Raw genomic sequence first — 19,234 nt, 5'->3', positions numbered from 1 at the left:
TTTGTTTTGTTTTTGAGTTTCTGGGCCACACCTGGTGGTGCTCGGATTATTCCTGGCTCCTACTCAGAAATTGTTCCTGGCAGGCTTGGGGGACTATATGGGATGCTTGGGATCAAACCCAGGTCTGTCCTGGTTTGGCCATGTCTGAGGCAAACGCCCTACCACTGTGCTTATTGCTCCAGTCACAATTAGGAATAGTTCTGGCTTTGCCAGTCTTGAAGAACCCTTGAAGGCTGGGGAGGTGACTCAAAGGTCTGAAGCACTTGCTTAGCTTGAAGGAGCCTCAGGATAAATTCCTCATAGTGCAGGGACACAACTCCACCCACTTCCAATCCTCCCATCTAGTTCCACTGGGAGCAACCAAGCACTAGGTCTAGTGTGCCATTAAAAAGAAAACTAGGGCCCGGAGAGATCGCACAGCGGCGTTTGCCTTGCAAGCAGCCTAAGGTGGTTGGTTCGAATCCCGGTGTCCCCGTGCCTGCCAGGAGCTATTTCTGAGCAGACAGCCAGGAGTAACCCCTGAGCACTGCCGGGTGTGACCCAAAAACTAAAAAAAAAGAAAGAAAGAAAACTAAAGGCTGGTCCCAGTGCCGTGGTGGTTACATTTCTTTGTTCCTTCTCCACTCCCACTGTTTCACTTGACTACCCTAAAAAAAAAAAAAACTAAAGGAGGAGCCTGGAGATAGTAGAGGGGTTAAGATCTTTACCTTGCATGCAGCTGACCCCAATGCCATTCTTGGCACCACACTCCCTGAGCACCAAGTCAGGAATCATATCAGCACAGTGAGGAGTAGCCCCACAGTGGCTCAAAACCCCAACCACTCTTCCCCTAAAAAAAGAGCCATTAGAGGCTGGAGCGATAGAGCATTTGCCTTGCACGGGGCTGGCTGGGATTTACCGGGCTTTGATTCCCAGCATCCCATATAGTCTCCCAAACCTGCCCGAAGCGATTTGTTGTTGTTTTTTTGTGTTTTGTTTTTGGACCACACTCAGGATTTACTCCTGGCTATGAATTCAGAAATCGCTCCTGGCTTGGGGGACCTTATGGGATGCCAGGTATCAACCAAGGTCTGTTCTCGATCAGCCACGTGCAAGGCTGAGCTATTACGCCGGCCTTTGGAGCAATTTCTGATGAAGAGCCAGGAAGGGAGCCAGGAAGAACCCTTGAGCACCATCGGGTATGCTTCCCCTCCTCCCTCCCCCTTCCCCCCGCAAAAAAAAAAAAAAAAAGGCTTTAAAAAATCCAGTTCAATCTTCAGCACTTAATAATATAATCCCCTAGCCACTATCAGAAATAAAAAGCACTAAGTACATATAGGTGTGCCCCAAAAACTAAACCAAAAAACACTATTGTTTTTAAGTAATCTATAATCTCATTTCCCCTCAGTTTTCTTTGGCTTGTTTTGTCTCCATGAACTAATCCAGCCTAATTGCATTGCTACTGTACTAGGTTGTTTTTTGTTTGTTTGGTTTGGTTTTGGTTGTATGTGAGACAGATTCTCATAAAACCAGTTTATTCTTGTGTGGATTATTAAAAATATTTTCTTTTGGACTAGAGTAATAGTACAATGGGTAAAGTGCTTGCTTTGCATAGGGCCGACTCAGGCTCTGTCCCAGGCATCCCATATGGTCCTCTGAGCCCTCCAGGAGTAATTGCTGAACTCAGAGCCAGGAGAAAGCCCTAACACTACTAGATGTGACTGAAAAATAAAACTATTATTTTTTCTCAAACTACTCTTAGCTCTGGGTTAGCTTATATTATTTCATGTTGTTCTTACTATTCATTTTTCTACCTGGAATTAAATTGACTTTAAGTTGGTAAATGCCTGTTCCAATAGCAATTGCCTTTCTACTTCCTTCTTAAAATAGAGTTCCTTCTTCATTTGGTTAATGTATATTGAATTCCTATTTACCAAGTACTGCTTAGGCCAGTAGGTCACATAAGCTAGATCATATTAGATCACATCTAGGCCAATAGATCACTGAAGTATACCAAAAAGGCCCCTTGCTCTTGTCCTTATATTCTTTTGAGTGGTGGGAGGTAGAGGAGAGGACATGGGCCAGAACTCACCATGCTCAGCTTGCTACCACCTATACTTGAGTCACTCCCCTTGAGTCACTCCTGGGAGTGCTGTGGGGACCATATAGTGTGCCAGGGATTAATCAATTGACCACGTATAAGTGTCTTAACCCCATACTCTAAGGCCTTGTGCTTATTCTTGTGAGGCCTAGGAAACAACCCAAGAGGGATGATGGCTTAAAAGGCTACAGTACGGGGCCGGGAAGGTGGCGCTAGAGATAAGGTGTCTGCCTTGTAAGCTCTACCAAGGAACGGACCACGGTTCGATCCCCCGGCGTCCCATATGGTCCCCCCAAGCCAGGGGCGATTTCTGAGCACATAGCCAGGAGTAACCCCTGAGCGTCAAACGGGTGTGGCCCAAAAACCAAAAAAAAAAAAAAAAAAAAAAAGGCTACAGTACCTGCTTTGCATTCAGGAGTCCTAAGTCTGATCCTCAACACCACAATCCCCCAAAGCCTCAACAGCCAAATAAAATTAATCTTAGAGCTAGTTTCCTGAAGCAATACCCAGGTGTAGCACTGGAGGCCCCTGAGTATACTAGGTCTAGCCCTTATGGCTCCCCAATCATTGCCTGGGGTACTGGCACTACAGCCCAAACAGCACCCTTTCTTCAGGCCCTCACATTGGACTGCTGGTACAGTTGGTGTGTGGGAATCACAGACAGGCTTTGAGCCCCCCCCCCCCCCCGCAAAAAAAAAAACATGCTAATCTGAGATTTAAGTGAAGAAAATAAAATGGTCATGGTAAACATGCAGAAGCATGAACATGAAAGGAGGCCCTTTCTGCAGGAATCCACTACTAACAAAACATTTCTTTTCAGCACTACAATTTATGCCTTTGTTATATAGTACTGTACTGTGTGTGTCTGCATCAGCATTTCTCAACTGGGACCATATGGTCTGCTGTATGCCTTCAGGATATTCCAAATGAAAAATGTGAAAATAGGGGGCTATGAATAGGAATGGGAGCAGAGCCAGTATATAGGTTGGGGGTAGAAGGTAGGTGTACAGGAAGGAAAGAAGGTCAGAAAGGGGCCAGAGGCAGAAAAAGTTGAGAAACACTTGCTCTTTAACTCCAATGCTGAGCTTGTGGCATACTGAGCCATCACTTCTGATTAAATATGTGGTTGCTTCCTGTCAGTATGCCACTTGAACTCTTTCCCTGGCGTTTGGAGTCAAATGATTTTGTCTAATGCAGAGATATGTTTGTCTCTAGCCAAGAGATCTATCTACAGTTTCTCTAGGTCCTTATAAAGAAGCTCAGTGTCTTGGCCAGAAATTTGGTTTTTGGGCCACACCCCGCGGTGCTCAGGGGTTACTCCTGGCTATCTGCTCAGAAATAGCTCCTGGCAGGCACGGGGGACCATATGGGACACCGGGATTCGAACCAACCACCTTTGGTCCTGGATCGGCTATTTGCAAGGCAAACACCGCTGTGCTATCTCTCCGGGCCCTTGGCCAGAAATTTGATGACACTTGCTATGACACAGAGACAGCACGAAGAGTTGAACCAGGACCAGGTTCCATCCTGGCACCACATTTTGTCAAGCACCTCCAGGAGTTATCCCTGAGCAGCATCGAGCCAGTGTGGCCCGTAGCATTGCTGGGTGAGACCCAAAAACCAAAACAAACCTCCCTCCCCCTTGATAGTTGTCATGTGCATCGGGACAGGGCAGGGTGTTTCCCCTGGGAAAGCGACTCAACTGCCCTGGCAGGTTGCCTCCAGGTGGTTTAATTACCCCATCCTTACTCATGCAGGCTGACTCACTAATAAAGCTATATTGGGCTATTAAAGCCAGACTCCAGTGTGTTTAATGATGAGAAGCATGTCAGGTGCAGTCGACTGCCCGTTTGGCCCTAACTCTGTTTTCTTCATGTAATCATACGAGGTGGGAAGCCTAATTAAAATCAAACAGCACCTCTGCATATCAGAGGGGTTTGTTCTGGGGGTGGAATGTTCACCAGCATCAAGTTACTCTTCCCACTAGCCTGGCTACTTCCTCCTCCACTTCAGTTTGCTTCAGTGGTTCACGGTTCCGTCACTTTGAATTCAGTATCATTTCCACCCCCAGTACCACCCTCTTTAATTTTAATCATCACTCTGACTTCCTTTACACACCTGACTTTAGGACCCATTGCCTTCTTCTACAGATAACTTTGCTTATTGACTTGGCTGTGAAGGTTGTTTTTTGTTTTTTGTTTTCCCAACTTAAGGAAAGAAAAGGAATATAGCTAGTAAAGTGCTTCTTTGTGTACAGGTAAACCAGATCCCTAGCACCACATATGGTCCTACATGGACTACCAAGAAAGATTCCAAGGTAAACAGCTCTGACCACACCAGTTGTGGCCCAAAACAAACGAAAAAGGACATTGTCACAGGGAAGCCTTGTACTTTTGAATCTTTTCATAATTTCATTCATTATGGATTATGGGCTTTTCTGAATTATTCCTTATCTTTTTCAGGGGTTCACACTTCTCTGGCTGGGGCCTTGGACTTCTGCATTGGGTAGTACTTCAGTTTATCTTCTCCAGAGAGCTCAGGATATTTATTTATTTATTTATTTATTTATTTTGGTTTTGAGCCACACCTGGCAACACTCGGGTTACTCCTGGCTCTGTGCTCAGAATTACTCCTGGTAGACTTGGGAGGCTATATGGCATGCCAGTAATTGAACCAAGGTCAGCTGCATGCAAGGCAAATGCCCTACCTGATGTGCTATAGCTCTGGCCCCAGAGCTCAGGATTTTTAAAGTGATGTGGTCTTCATATCTTTAGGCATCTTTTATTTTGGGGAGGGACCACATCTGAGAATGCTCAGGGGCTACTCCTGCTCTTTGCGCAGGCCACTTTAGGCAGTGCTCTGGGGACCATATGCAATGCAAGAGTAGAATAGAACCGGGTTGGCCTCCTGAAATGCAAGCGCCTTACCAAACGTACTATCTCTCGGGACCAAAGGAAAAATTGTACGAGGGCCACACACCTGGTGATGCTTAGCAAAGAAGAGGGGTCAAAGCTCTCAATGCTCAGGGAATAGTGTTCAAGGGTCATCAGGCTTACCACCATTGGTGCTGGGGACACAAAAGTATGTGCTCTACCTACCTGAACTATCTTCCTGACCCCTTGGTGAGTTAATCCTAGTAATCCTGTGAATGGGGGCCTGGCGAACTTTGGACAGCTGGTGACCACCAGCAGACAACTGCAATCCTTGAAGCTTTGCTTATATTTGTTTTTCCCTGTGGGGTCACAGTCAGCGGTGCTCAAGGCTTACTCCTGGCTGATTTCAGAGATCACTCCTGGTGGTATTCAGGGGACCATTTGGGGTGCTAGGGATCGAAGTCAGATCAGCCACATGCAAGGAAGGCTAAGGCCTTACCTACCCGCCGAACTACGTTCTTCCGCCCACCCAAAAAGCCAAAAGCTTAGGCTCGGTTTAAGAAAGGTGAGAATGCAAATAGAGAAGCCAGTCCTGCTCTCCTTTTCTGGTTCTTCTTTAGAAAGGAGAAGCAACCCCCTCAGGGAACACCTAGTCTTGTTCCACCCCATCTCTCAGCTAAACGGACTTGGTGACAACTCAGACTTGCCTCGTGTATGGGCCGTTGATTTCGTTTTAAATCACTCTTTTGTTTGTTTTGTTTTGTTTTTGGGTCACACCCGGCAGCACTCTAAGCTCAGAAATCGCTCCTAGCAGGCTGGGGGGGGGGACCATATGGGATACAGGGATTCGAACCACTGCCCTGCATGCAAGGCAAGCACCCTACCTCCATGCTATCTCTCTGGCCCCGTAAAATCACTCTTTAGGAAGCAAAATGGTCCATGAAAAGGTGAACAAAACAGGAGGAGGTAGAGGGGCGGATGCACACCCTTTGTGAACATCGTAAGCCCCTTCACTTCTGTTTGAAAGCTCAAGAATTCAAGCCGGCATCTGTGGTCACCAGGGGAATTTACTCTTGGAATTCTAGGGATTGTAGGTCTTCGATTTGGGTTCGTTTGGGGCCCTTCTGGGTCACTCCTGAAGGTACTTGGGGAACTAACTATATGAGATGGCCAGGATCAAACCATGTTGGCCATGAGCAAAACTAGTGCCTTACCAGCTGTACTATCTGTTTGGCCCTACAGTTTCCTTTCTAATATCTCTTCTTCCCTCCCTCCCTTCACTCATATTTCTCTAAAATGATTTACTTCACAAAATAAATAAAATACTAGAAAATTAAAGGTCTGTTATTCTCTTCCTGCATTGTACCCACAGGTGCTAATGAGAGACAGTACATCAGGTAAGATGCTTGATCCCTGGAATCACATATGACCCTCTGAGCACTGCCAGGAATAATTCCTGAGCTCAGAGTCTGGAGTGACCCCTGAGCATCACTGGTTGTGCCCGAAACAAACAAAAAAAAGTATTGATCCCGGGGCCGTAGAGATAGCATGGAGGTAAGGCATTTGCCTTTCATGCAGGTCATCGGTTCGAATCCCGGTATCCCATATGGTCCCCCATGCCTGCCAGGAGCAATTTCTGAGCATGGAGCCAGGAGTAACCCCTGAGCATTGCCGGGTGTGACCCAAAAAAAAAAAAAGTATTGATCCTAAGCTACATATATGTGAGACATAAGCTCTGCCACTGAGCTTTATTTTTTGTTTTTTGGGCCATACTCAGTGACACTCAGGGGTTATTCCTGGCTATGTGCTCAGAAATAGCTCCTGGTTGGGGCCAGAGAGGTGGCACTAGAGGAAAGGTGTCTGCCTTGCAAACGCTAGCCTAGGATGGACAGCGGTTTGATCCCCGGCATCCCATATGGTCCCCCCAAAACCAAAAAAAAAAATCGCTCCTGGCTTGGGAGACCATGTGGGACACCGGGGGATTGGACCATAGTCCGTCCTAGGTCAGTATGTGCAAGGCAAATGCCCTACTGCTTGAACCACCGCTCTGACCCCCATGAGCTATATTTTTATATTTTAAGACAACTTTATCTTTTTGGTTGGGCATCATCGGATCATACCTGATTTATTCCTAGCTCTGTGCTCAGTCTTCCTGGCAATGCTCAGGAGAACATATGTAGTACAAAGGATTTAATCAGGGGTCTGCTGTGTATAAGGCTTTACCCCCTGTACTCTTCAACCTGACACTATATTTTGGTCCCATCCCCATCTCCATGGTGCTCATGAGTCACTCCCAGTGATGCTCAGGAGACCCTATAATACCAGGGGTAAAAGACCAAGATCTCACATGCAAAGCCTGTTCTCTAGCCCTTTGTGCTACCTCTCTGGTCTTAGGTCACATTTACTGAAGATAAAGATAAATTTTGGGCATGGGGCTTCCAAAGTAGTGAACCCTAGAGCTGACCACTGAGTCCTGAGGCTCTGAGGTTCTGAGGTTCAAGCTCAGTCCTTATGGTTCTGGGGACAATCAGGACCACAACCAGCCATGCTGAGGGTTAGTTATCTCTCAGATTGGAGGATAATATATATATATTTTTTTTGGTTTTTGGGCCACACCCGTTTGATGCTCAGGGGTTACTCCTGGCTATGTGCTCAGAAATCGCCCCTGGCTTGGGGGGACCATATGGGACGCCGGGGGATCGAACCGCGGTCCGTTCCTTGGCTAGCGCTTGTAAGGCAGACACCTTACCTCTAGCGCCACCTTCCCGGCCCCGGAGGATAATATTTTATCTGAAGATGAAACTGTTTTGAGTGCCAGTGAGGCCCAGCTGAATTGGGGATGATTCCACCTGCTAGCTGCCAGGCACGGCAAGCCATTTCTGCATCTAGGTTGGAGACCCTTTGCTGAACTCTTGGCATACTGTCCTGGTATAGACCACTGGGTCTGTGGCTGATGTTAGGCTTGCTGATATATAGAGCAACTCTTGCTGGAACACGTTTGATGGCCAAAACTTGGTCTTTTCCACCCCATCCAGGCTGGTTCTCCACATTGTCCTTTGCCTGTGCCTTGGCCTTGCTATACTTCTGTAAGGAAAGCGCTGCCTGGATTTTTATTGTCACTGTTCTGTTATTTCCTGGGCTGCTGGTCCTGCAGCTCTGGTTTTGTTTTGTTTTGTTTTGGGGCCACACCCTGCGATGTTCAGGGGTTACCCCTGGCTGTCTGCTCAGAAATAGCTCCTGGCAGGCACGGGGGACCATATAGAACACCGGGATTCGAACCAATCACCTTTGGTCCTGGATCGGCTGCTTGCAAGGCAAACGCCGCTGTGCTATCTCTCCAGGCCTGCAGTTCTGGTTCTTCTTGGCCCTAACTGATAGCAGGTCCTCGTTGTGGAACTTGCACTCAGGTGTCATTTGGAAATACATGTGTATGCAGAAGGAGCTCAAGGAACTAGTTTCCAAGTCCAACACCTAGATTCAGTTGTTTGGACAGCCTGTTAGGCACTTGGCTTTTCCCAACATCTTGGGCTGCTCCAGATGAAGTACAGGCCAGGTCTGAGCTGAGTCCGGGCAATGTAAAGTTTGTTAGTGTGAGAGATGTAGTGAGAGGCCACTGAGATAGCACGCCAGAGCACAGTTGCAAGAACGACCTCTGGGGCCGGAGAGATAGCATGGAGGTAAGGAGTTTGCCTTTCATGCAGAAGGTCATCGGTTCGAATCCCGGCGTCCCATATGGTCCCCTGTGCCTGCCAGGAGCAATTTCTGAGCATGGAGCCAGGAATAACCCCTGAGCACTGCCGGGTGTGACCCAAAGAAAACCACAAAAAAAAAAAAAAAAAAAAAAAAAGAACGACCTCTGTTTGCTGGCACCTTAGCTTCTGAGAGGAAAGGGGATCCCTTTATTCACTCCTATCAGCAGTCCTCTTCCCCACTTACACCAGCTCCACAGGTCCAATTTACCCTATATTACTTACCCTGTAATACCCAGTGGTTGTCATAAAAGGGGTCCTCTCCTTTAAGGACCTTAGTCAACTGTCAATGGCTGGCAGTTTGGCTGGGATATAAAACCTCACCCATATTGAGGCTTGTCGTGGGAGTTAGGTGGTGGCGGTGGCAGTGGCAGTGGGGAGAGGCTATTTGTGGAGTAGCAGACTGAAGAAGTTTCTACTCCTGGCTTCGACTTGTCTCTGATTTCTTTTTTTTGTTTGTTTTTTGTTTTGTTTTTGTGCCACACCCGGCGATGCTCAGGGGTTACTCCTGGCTGTCTGCTCAGAAATAGCTCCTGGCAGGCACGGGGGGACCATATGGGACACCGGGATTTGAACCAATCACCTTTGATCCTGGATCGGCTGCTTGCAAGGCAAACGCCGCTGTGCTATCTCTCCGGGCCCTTGTCTCTGATTTCTACAGACCTTGGCTGTATTTGCCTGAGTAGTTTTATCCTTTTACTTTGCTTACCTATTCCTTACCTGGCCCTCAATCTGACCAAGGTTAGTCGGTCAGTCAGTCTGTCTGTCTCTCTCTCCTCTCTCTCTCTCCTTCCTCTATCCTTCCTCTCTCCTCTCTCCCCTCTCCCTCTCTCTTTCTTCCCCTCCCTCCCTCCCTCTTTCTTCCTCTCCAGGCCTAGGGATGTGTCATAAAGCCCCTGGCCTCTCTACCCTTGCTGTTTAATAAAACAGGCTTAAAGAGGGGCTGAAGCAATAGCACAGCGGTAGGGCATTTGCCTTGCAAGTGGTCGACCCGAGTTTGATCCCTGGCATCCCAGATGGCCCCCGGAGCCTGCCAGGAATGATTTCTGAGCCAGAAGTAACCCTTGAGCATCACTGGGTGTGGTCCGAAAGCCAAAAGAAAAAAAAAAAAAAGGGCTTAAAGAAACATCTTGTCAAGAGTCTTAGCTACTCTGCCTCTAGCAGGTCAAGGAACCCGCGGGCTCTGGCAGCCTCCCAAATAAGAGACGCCTGGAGAGATGCAAAACGAAAGTGAGCCCTACCTGCAGAGCCAAAAGAAACTTCCCTGGGGACTTACAGAAATGTAGAGTCAGAATCCGTACCCATCCCCTGTGCACAGGCAGGCCATCAGTTAATTAACCCCATCAAGGAAGGGTTGTGTGCATAAATTATTTCTTTCGTGTGGCCTCGAAATGATTTCTTTCGTGTGTCTCGACACCGCGAGGAACAACGCGACCAGCCATCAGTCCCGGAACCCAACTAGTTCCGGAGTCTACGAACTAGTAACATTTCCGTATCTTTAGAAACGGGCTCAACTCACGGCGCAGGCGCAGAGATTGGCGCATGCGCAGCGAGCCCGACTGGCTTGGTTTCTATGACTACCGGGACGCGAGGGCGGAGGGAAAGCCGTCTCCAGGCAAGTGTCGCGCTGCAAGTGTCGCACTGCTGGCGTCCTTTGCGGCAGGCCTCCGGTTCCCCGGGTCGTCCTGCAGCGGCGCCAACGAAGAGGCAAGGGCACTGAGGCCGGACGGTGAGGCTGGGCATCCGTGGGGAGGTTGAGTCGTGGGTGTTGTTAGAAGCTTCCTCTGCCGTTCCTTTTCATTATTCCTCCTGCCTGGGTTGGTGTCCCGCTCTGCGGGGCCCGGATTCTGGGCCTGCTTTCTTGGTTTCCCAAGCCCTGGCCTGCAGGGCCAATGTCACCCGCCTCTGGAGCTTCTTTCTGTGCTGACATTTTAATTTAATTCAAATTACTTTTAATCAATTAATTAAATTTTAATTTAGTTTAACTTTCTGTGCAGACCTTTTTGCATTTAATCTGAAGCTCCTTCACCCTGCTTTCATATTCCACCCCTGGCCCCTTTTCATTCTTTGCTCAACTCGCACCATCTGCAGCAGGGGCCTGGTCCCCAGTGGTGCAAGACGGATCAGCATTTCTTTTTTTTTTTTTTTTTTTTGGTTTTTGGGCCACACCAGCAATGCTCAGGGGTTACCCCTGGCTGTCTGCTCAGAAATAGCTCCTGGCAGGCACGGGGGACCATATGGGACACCGGGATTCGAACCAACCACCTTTGGTCCTGGATCGGCTGCTTGCAAGGCAAACGCCGCTGAGCTATCTTTCTGGGCCCGGATCAGCATTTCTTTCTGAGACTTGCTGTGCTCTATATATTCGGTAAACTCAATTCCAATATTGGTTTGTTGAAGGCGGGGTGGGGGGTGACGGTGGTCTGGGCTTCTTTGGAGTCGGTGCTCCAGCTGTGCTTGCATAGTGTTGCATAGTGTTACCATCAGGTGCCTGATCCGACTGGGTCCCCTGCATAGAAGGCATAAGGACTTCATAGGCCCCTAGCGCTATGAGCTCACCAACTCTTGAATCCATCTGCAAAAGCGTTTTCAAGTCTCCTGGGCAGTTTTTAACCGTCCTGCCAATTATTTTGTGTGTCTTTGCATCCTAGTGCTTTGCTTAAGGCAGTTTATTGCCGCTCCCCCCAAAAAAACTCTTGTGCCTGAAATTATATTTATTACTTAATAGATCACCAAAAGGCGGGTAGAAGAAAGTTTAATTTAAGTTTTAATTATGGAGACCGGAGGATGGTGCAACAGGTTGGGAGGGTGCTTATCTTGCACGTGGCCAGTCCAAGTTCGATCCCCAGCATCTCGTTTGGTCCCCTGAGCCTGCTAGGAGCGATTTCTGAGCACAGAGCCAGGAGTAACCCCTGAGCGCTACCGGATGTGACCCAAAAACAAAATTAAAATCTAACATTCAAAGGTACCTTGGGTGACATTTTTTGAATACTTTAACAAGTCTCAGGCCATCACACACACTCAAACTTTTTTTTTTTCACTTAACACTTTGGTGCTGGAGCATAGCACTGTTAGCTTAACACAAATTACAGCCTGGTGCCAATGAACTAAATTTTGTTCTATGTATATTACCACCAGCACCCCACTATCTTGTGTTCTCCTATATAGTGGATGCTGGGTTGATTGGATGCTGGTGTTTTGGGCCACACCTAAAGGCTACTCCACTCTGCTCTGTGTGGCTCATGTGGTAGGGAGCTAGCTATAGGTTGCTAGGGATCTAACATAAAGAACACATCCATGGCGAGCAACTTAATATTCTCTTTGTTCTCTCTCCTGTCCATAGTGGATTCTGGATTTAATCATTCATTTTCCCTTATTGCACGTCCAAGTTTTCCGTAGCCCTGCCCCACCATATACTAAATCTCATACCTCTGGCTTTATGAAACTTGTTCAGTAGGGAAAATATTTGAGGACATCCATTACACGGTGTGTGGGATCTTAAGGATGGAATTAGGGGTGCTGTTTTTTTATATTTGCATTTTAAATATTTTCAGATCTGTTTCAAAGATTTGGGATTATAAAGTCAAAACACCAAAAAATAAAATAAAAAGCCTCAGGTAGCATATCATTAAGGTATTTGCCTTGCATACTGCCAACCCAAAGTGGACCTGGGTTCGATCCCTGTCATCCCATATGGTACCCCAAGCCTGCCAGGAGCAATATCTGAGTGCAGAGCCAGGAATAACCCCTGAGCACCGCCCGTGTGGTCCCAAAACCAAAAGTAAATAACGTAAAAACACTACTATTGGGCCCGGAGAGATAGCACAGCGGTGTTTGCCTTGCAAGCAGCCAATCCAGGACCAAAGGTGGTTGGTTCAAATCCCGGTGTCCCATATGGTCCCCCAAGCCTGCCAGGAGCTATTTCTGAGCACCGCCGGGTGTGGCCCAAAAACCAAAAAAAAAAAAAAAAAACCAAAAAAAAACACTACTACTAATTTTGGGATTTTTTTGTTTTAATATTTGGGCCACACTCAGCCGTGCTCAGGGGTTACTTCTGGCAGGCTTGCAGGACCATTTGGGATGCCAGGGATCAAACCCAGATCAGCAGCATGCAAGACAAACGCCCTACCCACTGTAGCCCCTACCACTGTCTTAACTTTTGATAAATATGACTTTACTACTAAAAGATTTTTATCATTTTGGTTTGGGTTTGGGGCCACACCTGGTGGTGCTCAGGGTTACTCCTGGCTCTTTACTCAGAAATCGCTCCTGGAGGGGCCAGAATAGAGAGTTTGCCTCACAGCCACCTGGGTTTGATTCCCAGCATCCCACATGGTCCCCCAAGCCTGTCAGGGGCAATTTCTGATAGCAGAGCCAGGAGTAACCCCTGAGCACCACTGTGTGCCCCACCCCCCCAAAATCGCTCTGGCAGGCTTGAGGAACCATATGGAATGCTGGGAAATGATGCCAGAGATTGAACCTGTGTGCATCTCAGGTTAGCAGGTACAAGGCAAACACCCTACCACTGTGCTGTAACTCAAGCCCATTTTTTTTAGTTTCTAATTCAGTTTTCCTAGGGTTTTGTGAAGGCTCGGGAATTTCTCATTGACTATACAATGGTAAGAAGAAATTGGGAGGGCCAGGGCAATAACATAGTGGGTGGGGCACTTGCCTTGAATGCTGCTGATCCAGATGTGATCCTCTTCACTCAAGCCCACCGAGAGTGATTTCTGAGCACCGCTGGATATGGCCCAAAAACAAAACAAACCAAAAAAAAGAGATTGGGAGAATAGTATAAAATATTTTTCTCAAAACAGTTTATCATAATTATCTCATTTTTATTAGAAATCACTCTTCTGGGGGCCAGAGAGATAGCACAGCAGAGGTAAGGCGTTTGCCTTGCATGCAGAAGGATGGTGGTTCGAATCCCGGCATCCCATATGGTTCCCCGAGCCTGCCGGAGGCGATTTCTGAGCGTAGAGCCAGGAGGAACCCCTGAGCGCTGCCGGGTGTGACCAAAAATAAATAAATAAATAAAAGAAAACAGAAAAAAGAAATCACTTCTGGGGGCTTGAGAGCTGAGGTATTTGATTTGCATGCAGCCAGTCTGGTTACTATCCCCAGCGCCACCTATGGTCAGTTACCCAAGCCCTGTCAGGAGTGATCCCTGAACACTGAGACAGTAATAAGGCTTGAGCACTACTGTGTATGGCTCTGCCACTCAAAAAAAAAAAAAAGAAATTATCTGATAACACTATTACAGCATTCTTTCTTTTCCTGTCTTTCATTTCAGCCATGCCTTTCTTCGATATACAGAAGAGGCTGGGTATTAACTTAGACCGTGGGTTGACAATCCAGAGTGCCGAACAGCCTTACAAGATTCCAACTCGATGCCATGCTTTTGAAAAGGAATGGATAGAATGCGCACATGGGATTGGTGGCACAAGAGCAAAGAAGGAGTGCAAGTTCGAATATGATGATTTTCTTGAATGTATGCTTCGTCAGAAAACGGTGAGATGATGGAAAAGAGGAGTTGGTTTCTTTGTCTTTCTTTTTCTTTGGGGGGTGCATTGAGGGCTGTGTTTTGTGTTTGGGCCACTCCCAACCATGTGTTCAGGGCTTACACTTGGCTCTGCACTCAAGGACCATTCCTGTGGGGCTTGCTGGGGTGCAGAGGATGGAACCTGGCTTGACTGTGCAAGGTGATTGCTCTGCTCTCTGTGCTATTTATTAATCTGGACCCAACAGAGTCAGTTTTTGTCCTTTTCTTTTGGCATTGGGGATGGTTCCCAGGGCCTCATACAATCTAAGATGTGCTTTACAACTGAATATATCTTCCAAATTTGCAATTTCTGGGCCAGAGAGATGGTTTGGAGGGCTGGAGTGCTTGCTTTGCATGTGGAGCCCTGGAGATGTGTGGTAACTCAAGCACTCAGGAAGCAACTTTGGGCACCATGTTAGGATTAGCTGCTGGCACTACCAAGTATGATTACCCTCCCCATACCCCAAAATTTTCTAATTTATTGGTTTTCTGCTCTTTAAATATGCTGTTTGCATATGAGTAAAATGAAGCCAGAATTGGAAAAAAAGAGACCTATGAGGTCACAATTATATATTGTTCCCTGTATATTGAGTTTTTGCATGTTTTTGGTTTGTTTTGGGACCATACCAGGTGGTACTCAGTACTTCCTCCTGGATCTGCACTCCTGGATTGATCCTGGCAGGCTTAGAGGACCATATGGGGTGTCGGGGATCAAACCGAAGTCAGCTCTATGCAGGGCAATCGGCCTTCCCACTGCACTGTCACTCATCCCTTGCATATTGATTTTTAAGTGATACACTGAGGGAAGTGACTGATCATAGTCTATATATGGCATTTACAATAGGTTTTGTTATTTTATGTACTTTTTTGGGGGGGATAATTTTCTTTTGTTAGTTTTTATTTTGGGGGCCACACCCAGCAAAGCTCAGGGGCTACTCTGGCTCTGTGCTCTTAGGGCTCTCAGAGGATTGTGTGTGATGCTGGGAATCAAACTTAAGTTGACCTCATGCAAGGCAAGCACCTTAACCCATACTATCTCTCCAACCACCATTTGGTTTGGTTTTGGTTTTTGGAAGACTAGTCTTGGGGCCAGCGGGGAGTTTTGTGGTAGAGTGCCTGCATTTTAGACATTAGACCATGAGCTCATTCCCCAGCACCATCCCACACTACAACAAAGTCTGTGCTCCCTGCTCAACACCAGAGCCTAGTGTGCAAGTTCCATGACCAAGAGTAATCCTGGCAAGAACTACAACTAAAAGTGTGCCTGCACAGCATCCTGTGTGTGATATATCATAGCAGCAAGAACAGGCAGGAAAGGAAAAGGAGCGTGGTCCTGAGCCAGAGATTTAGCTCAGCGGTACAGCACATACCAGGGTGTCTCATCCTTTGTTCTATCCTGGGGCCCTAGGACATGTATGTGCACACTTAGAAATGGTTTAAGTTTTGCCTGGAGAATAGGCTCAGTGGTAGAATACTTGTGTATGTGATATCTGAATGTGATCCCAGCAACATATAAATAAATAATGCTTAAAGATTATATTAGTATTTAGGATAACCTAGAGGTTTTCTGTCCAAGTTATATTTAATGGTTTGCTTAATTCAATACATTTTTTTTAAAAATTTATTATTATTATTATTTTTTTGGTTTTTGGGCCACACTCATTTGACGCTCAAGGTTTACTCCTGGCTATGCGCTCAGAATCGCTCCTGGCTTGGGGGGACCATATGGGACGCCTGGGGATCAAACCGTGGTCCTCGGTCTGTCCTAAGCTAGCGCTTGCAAGGCAGACACCTTACCTCTAGCGCCACCTTCCTGGCCCCAATTCAATACATTTTTTTTTTTTTTTTTTTTTTTTTTTTTTTTTGGTTTTTGGGCCACACCCGGTAATGCACAGGGGTTACTCCTGGCTATGTGCTCAGAAGTCGCTCCTGGCTTGGGGGACCATATGGGACGCCGGGGGATCGAACCGCGGTCCGTCCAAGGCTAGCGCAGGCAAGGCAGGCACCTTACCTTTAGCGCCACCGCCCGGACCCTCAATACATTTTTATATACATTCTTTTTTTTTTTTTTTTTTTTTTTTGGGTCACACCCGGCAGTGCTCAGGGGTTATTCCTGGCTCCAGGCTCAGAAATTGCTCCTGGCAGGCACGGGGGACCATATGGGGCGCCGGGATTTGAACCGATGACCTCCTGCATGAAAGGCAAACGCCTTACCTCCATGCTATCTCTCCGGCCCCTTTATATACATTCTTATATCATCATGAGAATGTACTCATTCACTCAAAAATATTTATGGGCCAGAGCAATAGCACAGTAGTAGGATGTTTGCCTTGCACGCAGCCAACCCGGGACAGACCCAGGTTCTATTCCTGGCATCCCATAGGTTCCCCTGAGCCTACCAAGCACGATTTCTGAGCTCAGAGCCAGGAGTAACTCCTGAGCTTTGCCAGGTATAGCCCAAAAAACAAAAATAAAATTTTATTAGAATATCCTATTATTGTAGGAACTATTCTATCTACTAGAAATATAGCAAGAAAAATGGAGAATAATTCCTGCTGTATGGTACTTACATTCCAAGAAGGTTGTGGGGAGGAACTGAAAACTCTCAAGTTAAAAAGTAGTATGTTAAATGTTGATAACTGCAGTGGGAGAATCAACAGAAGGGCAGAAAGCACTGGCTCAGTGTGGGAACTAAGAGGGGGATCTTGGTTTATTTTTAAAGAGAGGGTAGTGAGAGAAATACTTAGCCAACAGAAGACAGTTGGACCAAAGCTTAAGAGGTGAACAGATTTGAGGGAAGAATGTTCCTAGGAGAGAAAACATTAAGTGCATGAGTCAAGAGGGAAAACTAAGGGACATAAACTCTGAGTACTAGGTACTAAACATGGGTACTAGGACATAAACTCTGAGTAGACCTCATAAGTCATACATCAATGTCATCTTCCTTTTCTTTTTTTTTTTTTTTTGGTTTTTGGGTCACACCAGGCAGTGCTCAGGGGTTATTCCTGGCTCCAGGCTCAGAAATTGCTCCTGGCAGACACGGGGGACCATATGGGACGCCGGGATTCAAACCGATGACCTCCTGCATGAAAGGCAAACGCTTTACCTCCATGCTATCTCTCCGGCCCCGTCATCTTCCTTTTCTATATCTCCTTCTCTTGGTTGTGATTATAGTCGTCATCAGGGTCACACACTTGAGTTGATTGGTTTGCACACAGAACTGGTGTTGCACACTTGCCCACAGGAGATCATACTCATCATTGATGCTCATGCACATTCTGGTTGTTGTGTTCACTGGGGGGTCACTGCTCTTCACATGTGTTCACAGGTGGTTCTGCTCTTGGCCATGCTTGAACAGCAGAGCTGCCTGTGCTTGTGCATGTGGGTGGGCATTAGACTCGTAGTTTCATCATACTCACACATGTTTTTAGCCATGGACTCTTCCCTGGACCCTTTCTTCTTTGCAGTAAAATGGGAGCTACTTTGTTTTGTTTTGTTCCTAGAGTGTTTTCTGCAGGTTGGTTTGGTTTGGTTTGGTTTTTGGTTTGGGGGTCACACCTGGCAATGCTCAGAGGTTACTCCTGGCTGTATATTCAGGAATTACTCCTGATGGGCTCAGGAGACCAACTGGGAAGCCGGGGATCAACTCCATACAAAACAAGTGCCCTATCCACTGTATAATTATTCTCCCTAGAGAAAATTAATAAATGCTTTTTTTTTTTTTTGGCAGACCCGCCGACTGAACGCCATCAGGAGGCAGCGGGATAAGTTAATGAAAGAAGGGAAGTACACGCCTCCACCTCACCACTGTGGCCAAGAAGATCCTCGGCCGTGAGCAGAGCCACTGTGGACAGCTGCAGGTGGACCCTTTTCTTCTCCCACTAGAGAGAGCTCAGTCACTGAGAAGCCTCTTTGTAGAAGTGTCTGAAAATAAAAAAATTACTCCATTCTATTCGTTTTATTTTTTCTTGGGCCATGTCTGTGAAGTCTTTTTTTTTTGGGGGGGGGTGCGGGGGTTTACTCCTGGCTCTGCACTCAGAAATTGTTCCTGGCAGGCTTGGAGGACCATAAGGGATGCCAGGAATCCAACCAGAGTCTGTCCTGGGTTGGCCACATGCAATGGCAAATGCCCTACCACTGTGCTATCACTCCAACCCCATGTGAAGTCTTATTTAAAAAAAAACTTAGAAAACTGCCTTTATCTGTGCCTTAATAATTAGCAATTGGGGAATAATAAGCAGTATTTAATGACCACTTACTGTGCATGTGGTAATTTCTTTTTTAATTTGGGGACACACTGGTGGTGCTCAAGCATCATGTGGTGCTAGGAATTGAACCAGCAGCTCTCACATACAAAGCATGTACCAGCCGTTTGAGGTAGAAAAGCTCCAGTCTTCTACATGGTAACTTAAAGAAATTCTCTCATTTTAAGAATCTGTACTCTTGCGGGGAGAGTAAAATAAAAAGAATCTATATTCTTGATCTCTTGATATTTCATTCCAGTTTATTTTCCATTAAAATTAAACTGGCAAAAACAAAAACAACAACAAAAAGAAAAAAATGGGCCAGAGAGATAGCACAGTGGCAGGGCATTTGCCTACATGCAGCTGATTCAGGACAAACGATGGTTTGAAACCCAGCATCCCATATGGTCCCCCATATGGGAGCAATTTCTGAGTGCAGAGGAACAACTTGCTAGAAGCGATTTCTGAGTGCAGAGCCAGGAGTAACCCCTGAGCGCTACCAGTGTGACCAAATAGGATATGGTAGTGGTAGTGGTAAAAAAATAGGAGACTAGATATGTATTTACTGTATATTTTCTGATATCTGAAACTTAAGGATAAGCAATTGCCCAATTTAGGGATCTTAATTTTGAAGAAGCAATGCCATTGTTGGGTTGTTATATTGGTATATGAGGACTCCCTGTTGACATGTTTACAAGAAATGAGTAAAATTAGGAGAAAGATAGAAGTCTTAAAAATTTATTATG

At 46.5% G+C, this 19,234-nt stretch overlaps 1 protein-coding gene across 1 annotated transcript; it reads left to right on the top strand.

Annotated features, from left to right (window-relative positions):
* The first annotated feature begins 13,997 nt into the window (after positions 1 to 13,997).
* On the top strand, positions 13,998 to 18,196 carry NDUFS5 (NADH:ubiquinone oxidoreductase subunit S5). The gene is made up of 2 exons (XM_049775125.1): positions 13,998 to 14,213; positions 17,975 to 18,196. Exons 1-2 carry the CDS (start codon positions 13,998 to 14,000, stop codon positions 18,077 to 18,079), a joined length of 321 nt encoding a protein of 106 aa, XP_049631082.1. The 3' UTR covers positions 18,080 to 18,196.
* The last annotated feature ends 1,038 nt before the right edge of the window (positions 18,197 to 19,234 follow it).

The sequence above is a fragment of the Suncus etruscus genome, chromosome 6, assembly GCF_024139225.1.
Source record: "Suncus etruscus isolate mSunEtr1 chromosome 6, mSunEtr1.pri.cur, whole genome shotgun sequence".
Taxonomy (NCBI): domain Eukaryota; kingdom Metazoa; phylum Chordata; class Mammalia; order Eulipotyphla; family Soricidae; genus Suncus; species Suncus etruscus.
Note: the sequence above shows the minus strand (reverse complement) of the source record. Positions and strands in the feature narration are given on the sequence as shown.

Bases quoted from the DNA above. Each gene is read 5' to 3' on its own strand.
- NDUFS5 (XM_049775125.1), top strand. From the start codon at position 13,998: ATGCCTTTCTTCGATATACAGAAGAGGCTGGGTATTAACTTAGACCGT. The intron at 14,214-17,974 runs GTGAGATGATGG...TTTTTTTGGCAG, and splicing joins GTATGCTTCGTCAGAAAACG to ACCCGCCGACTGAACGCCAT.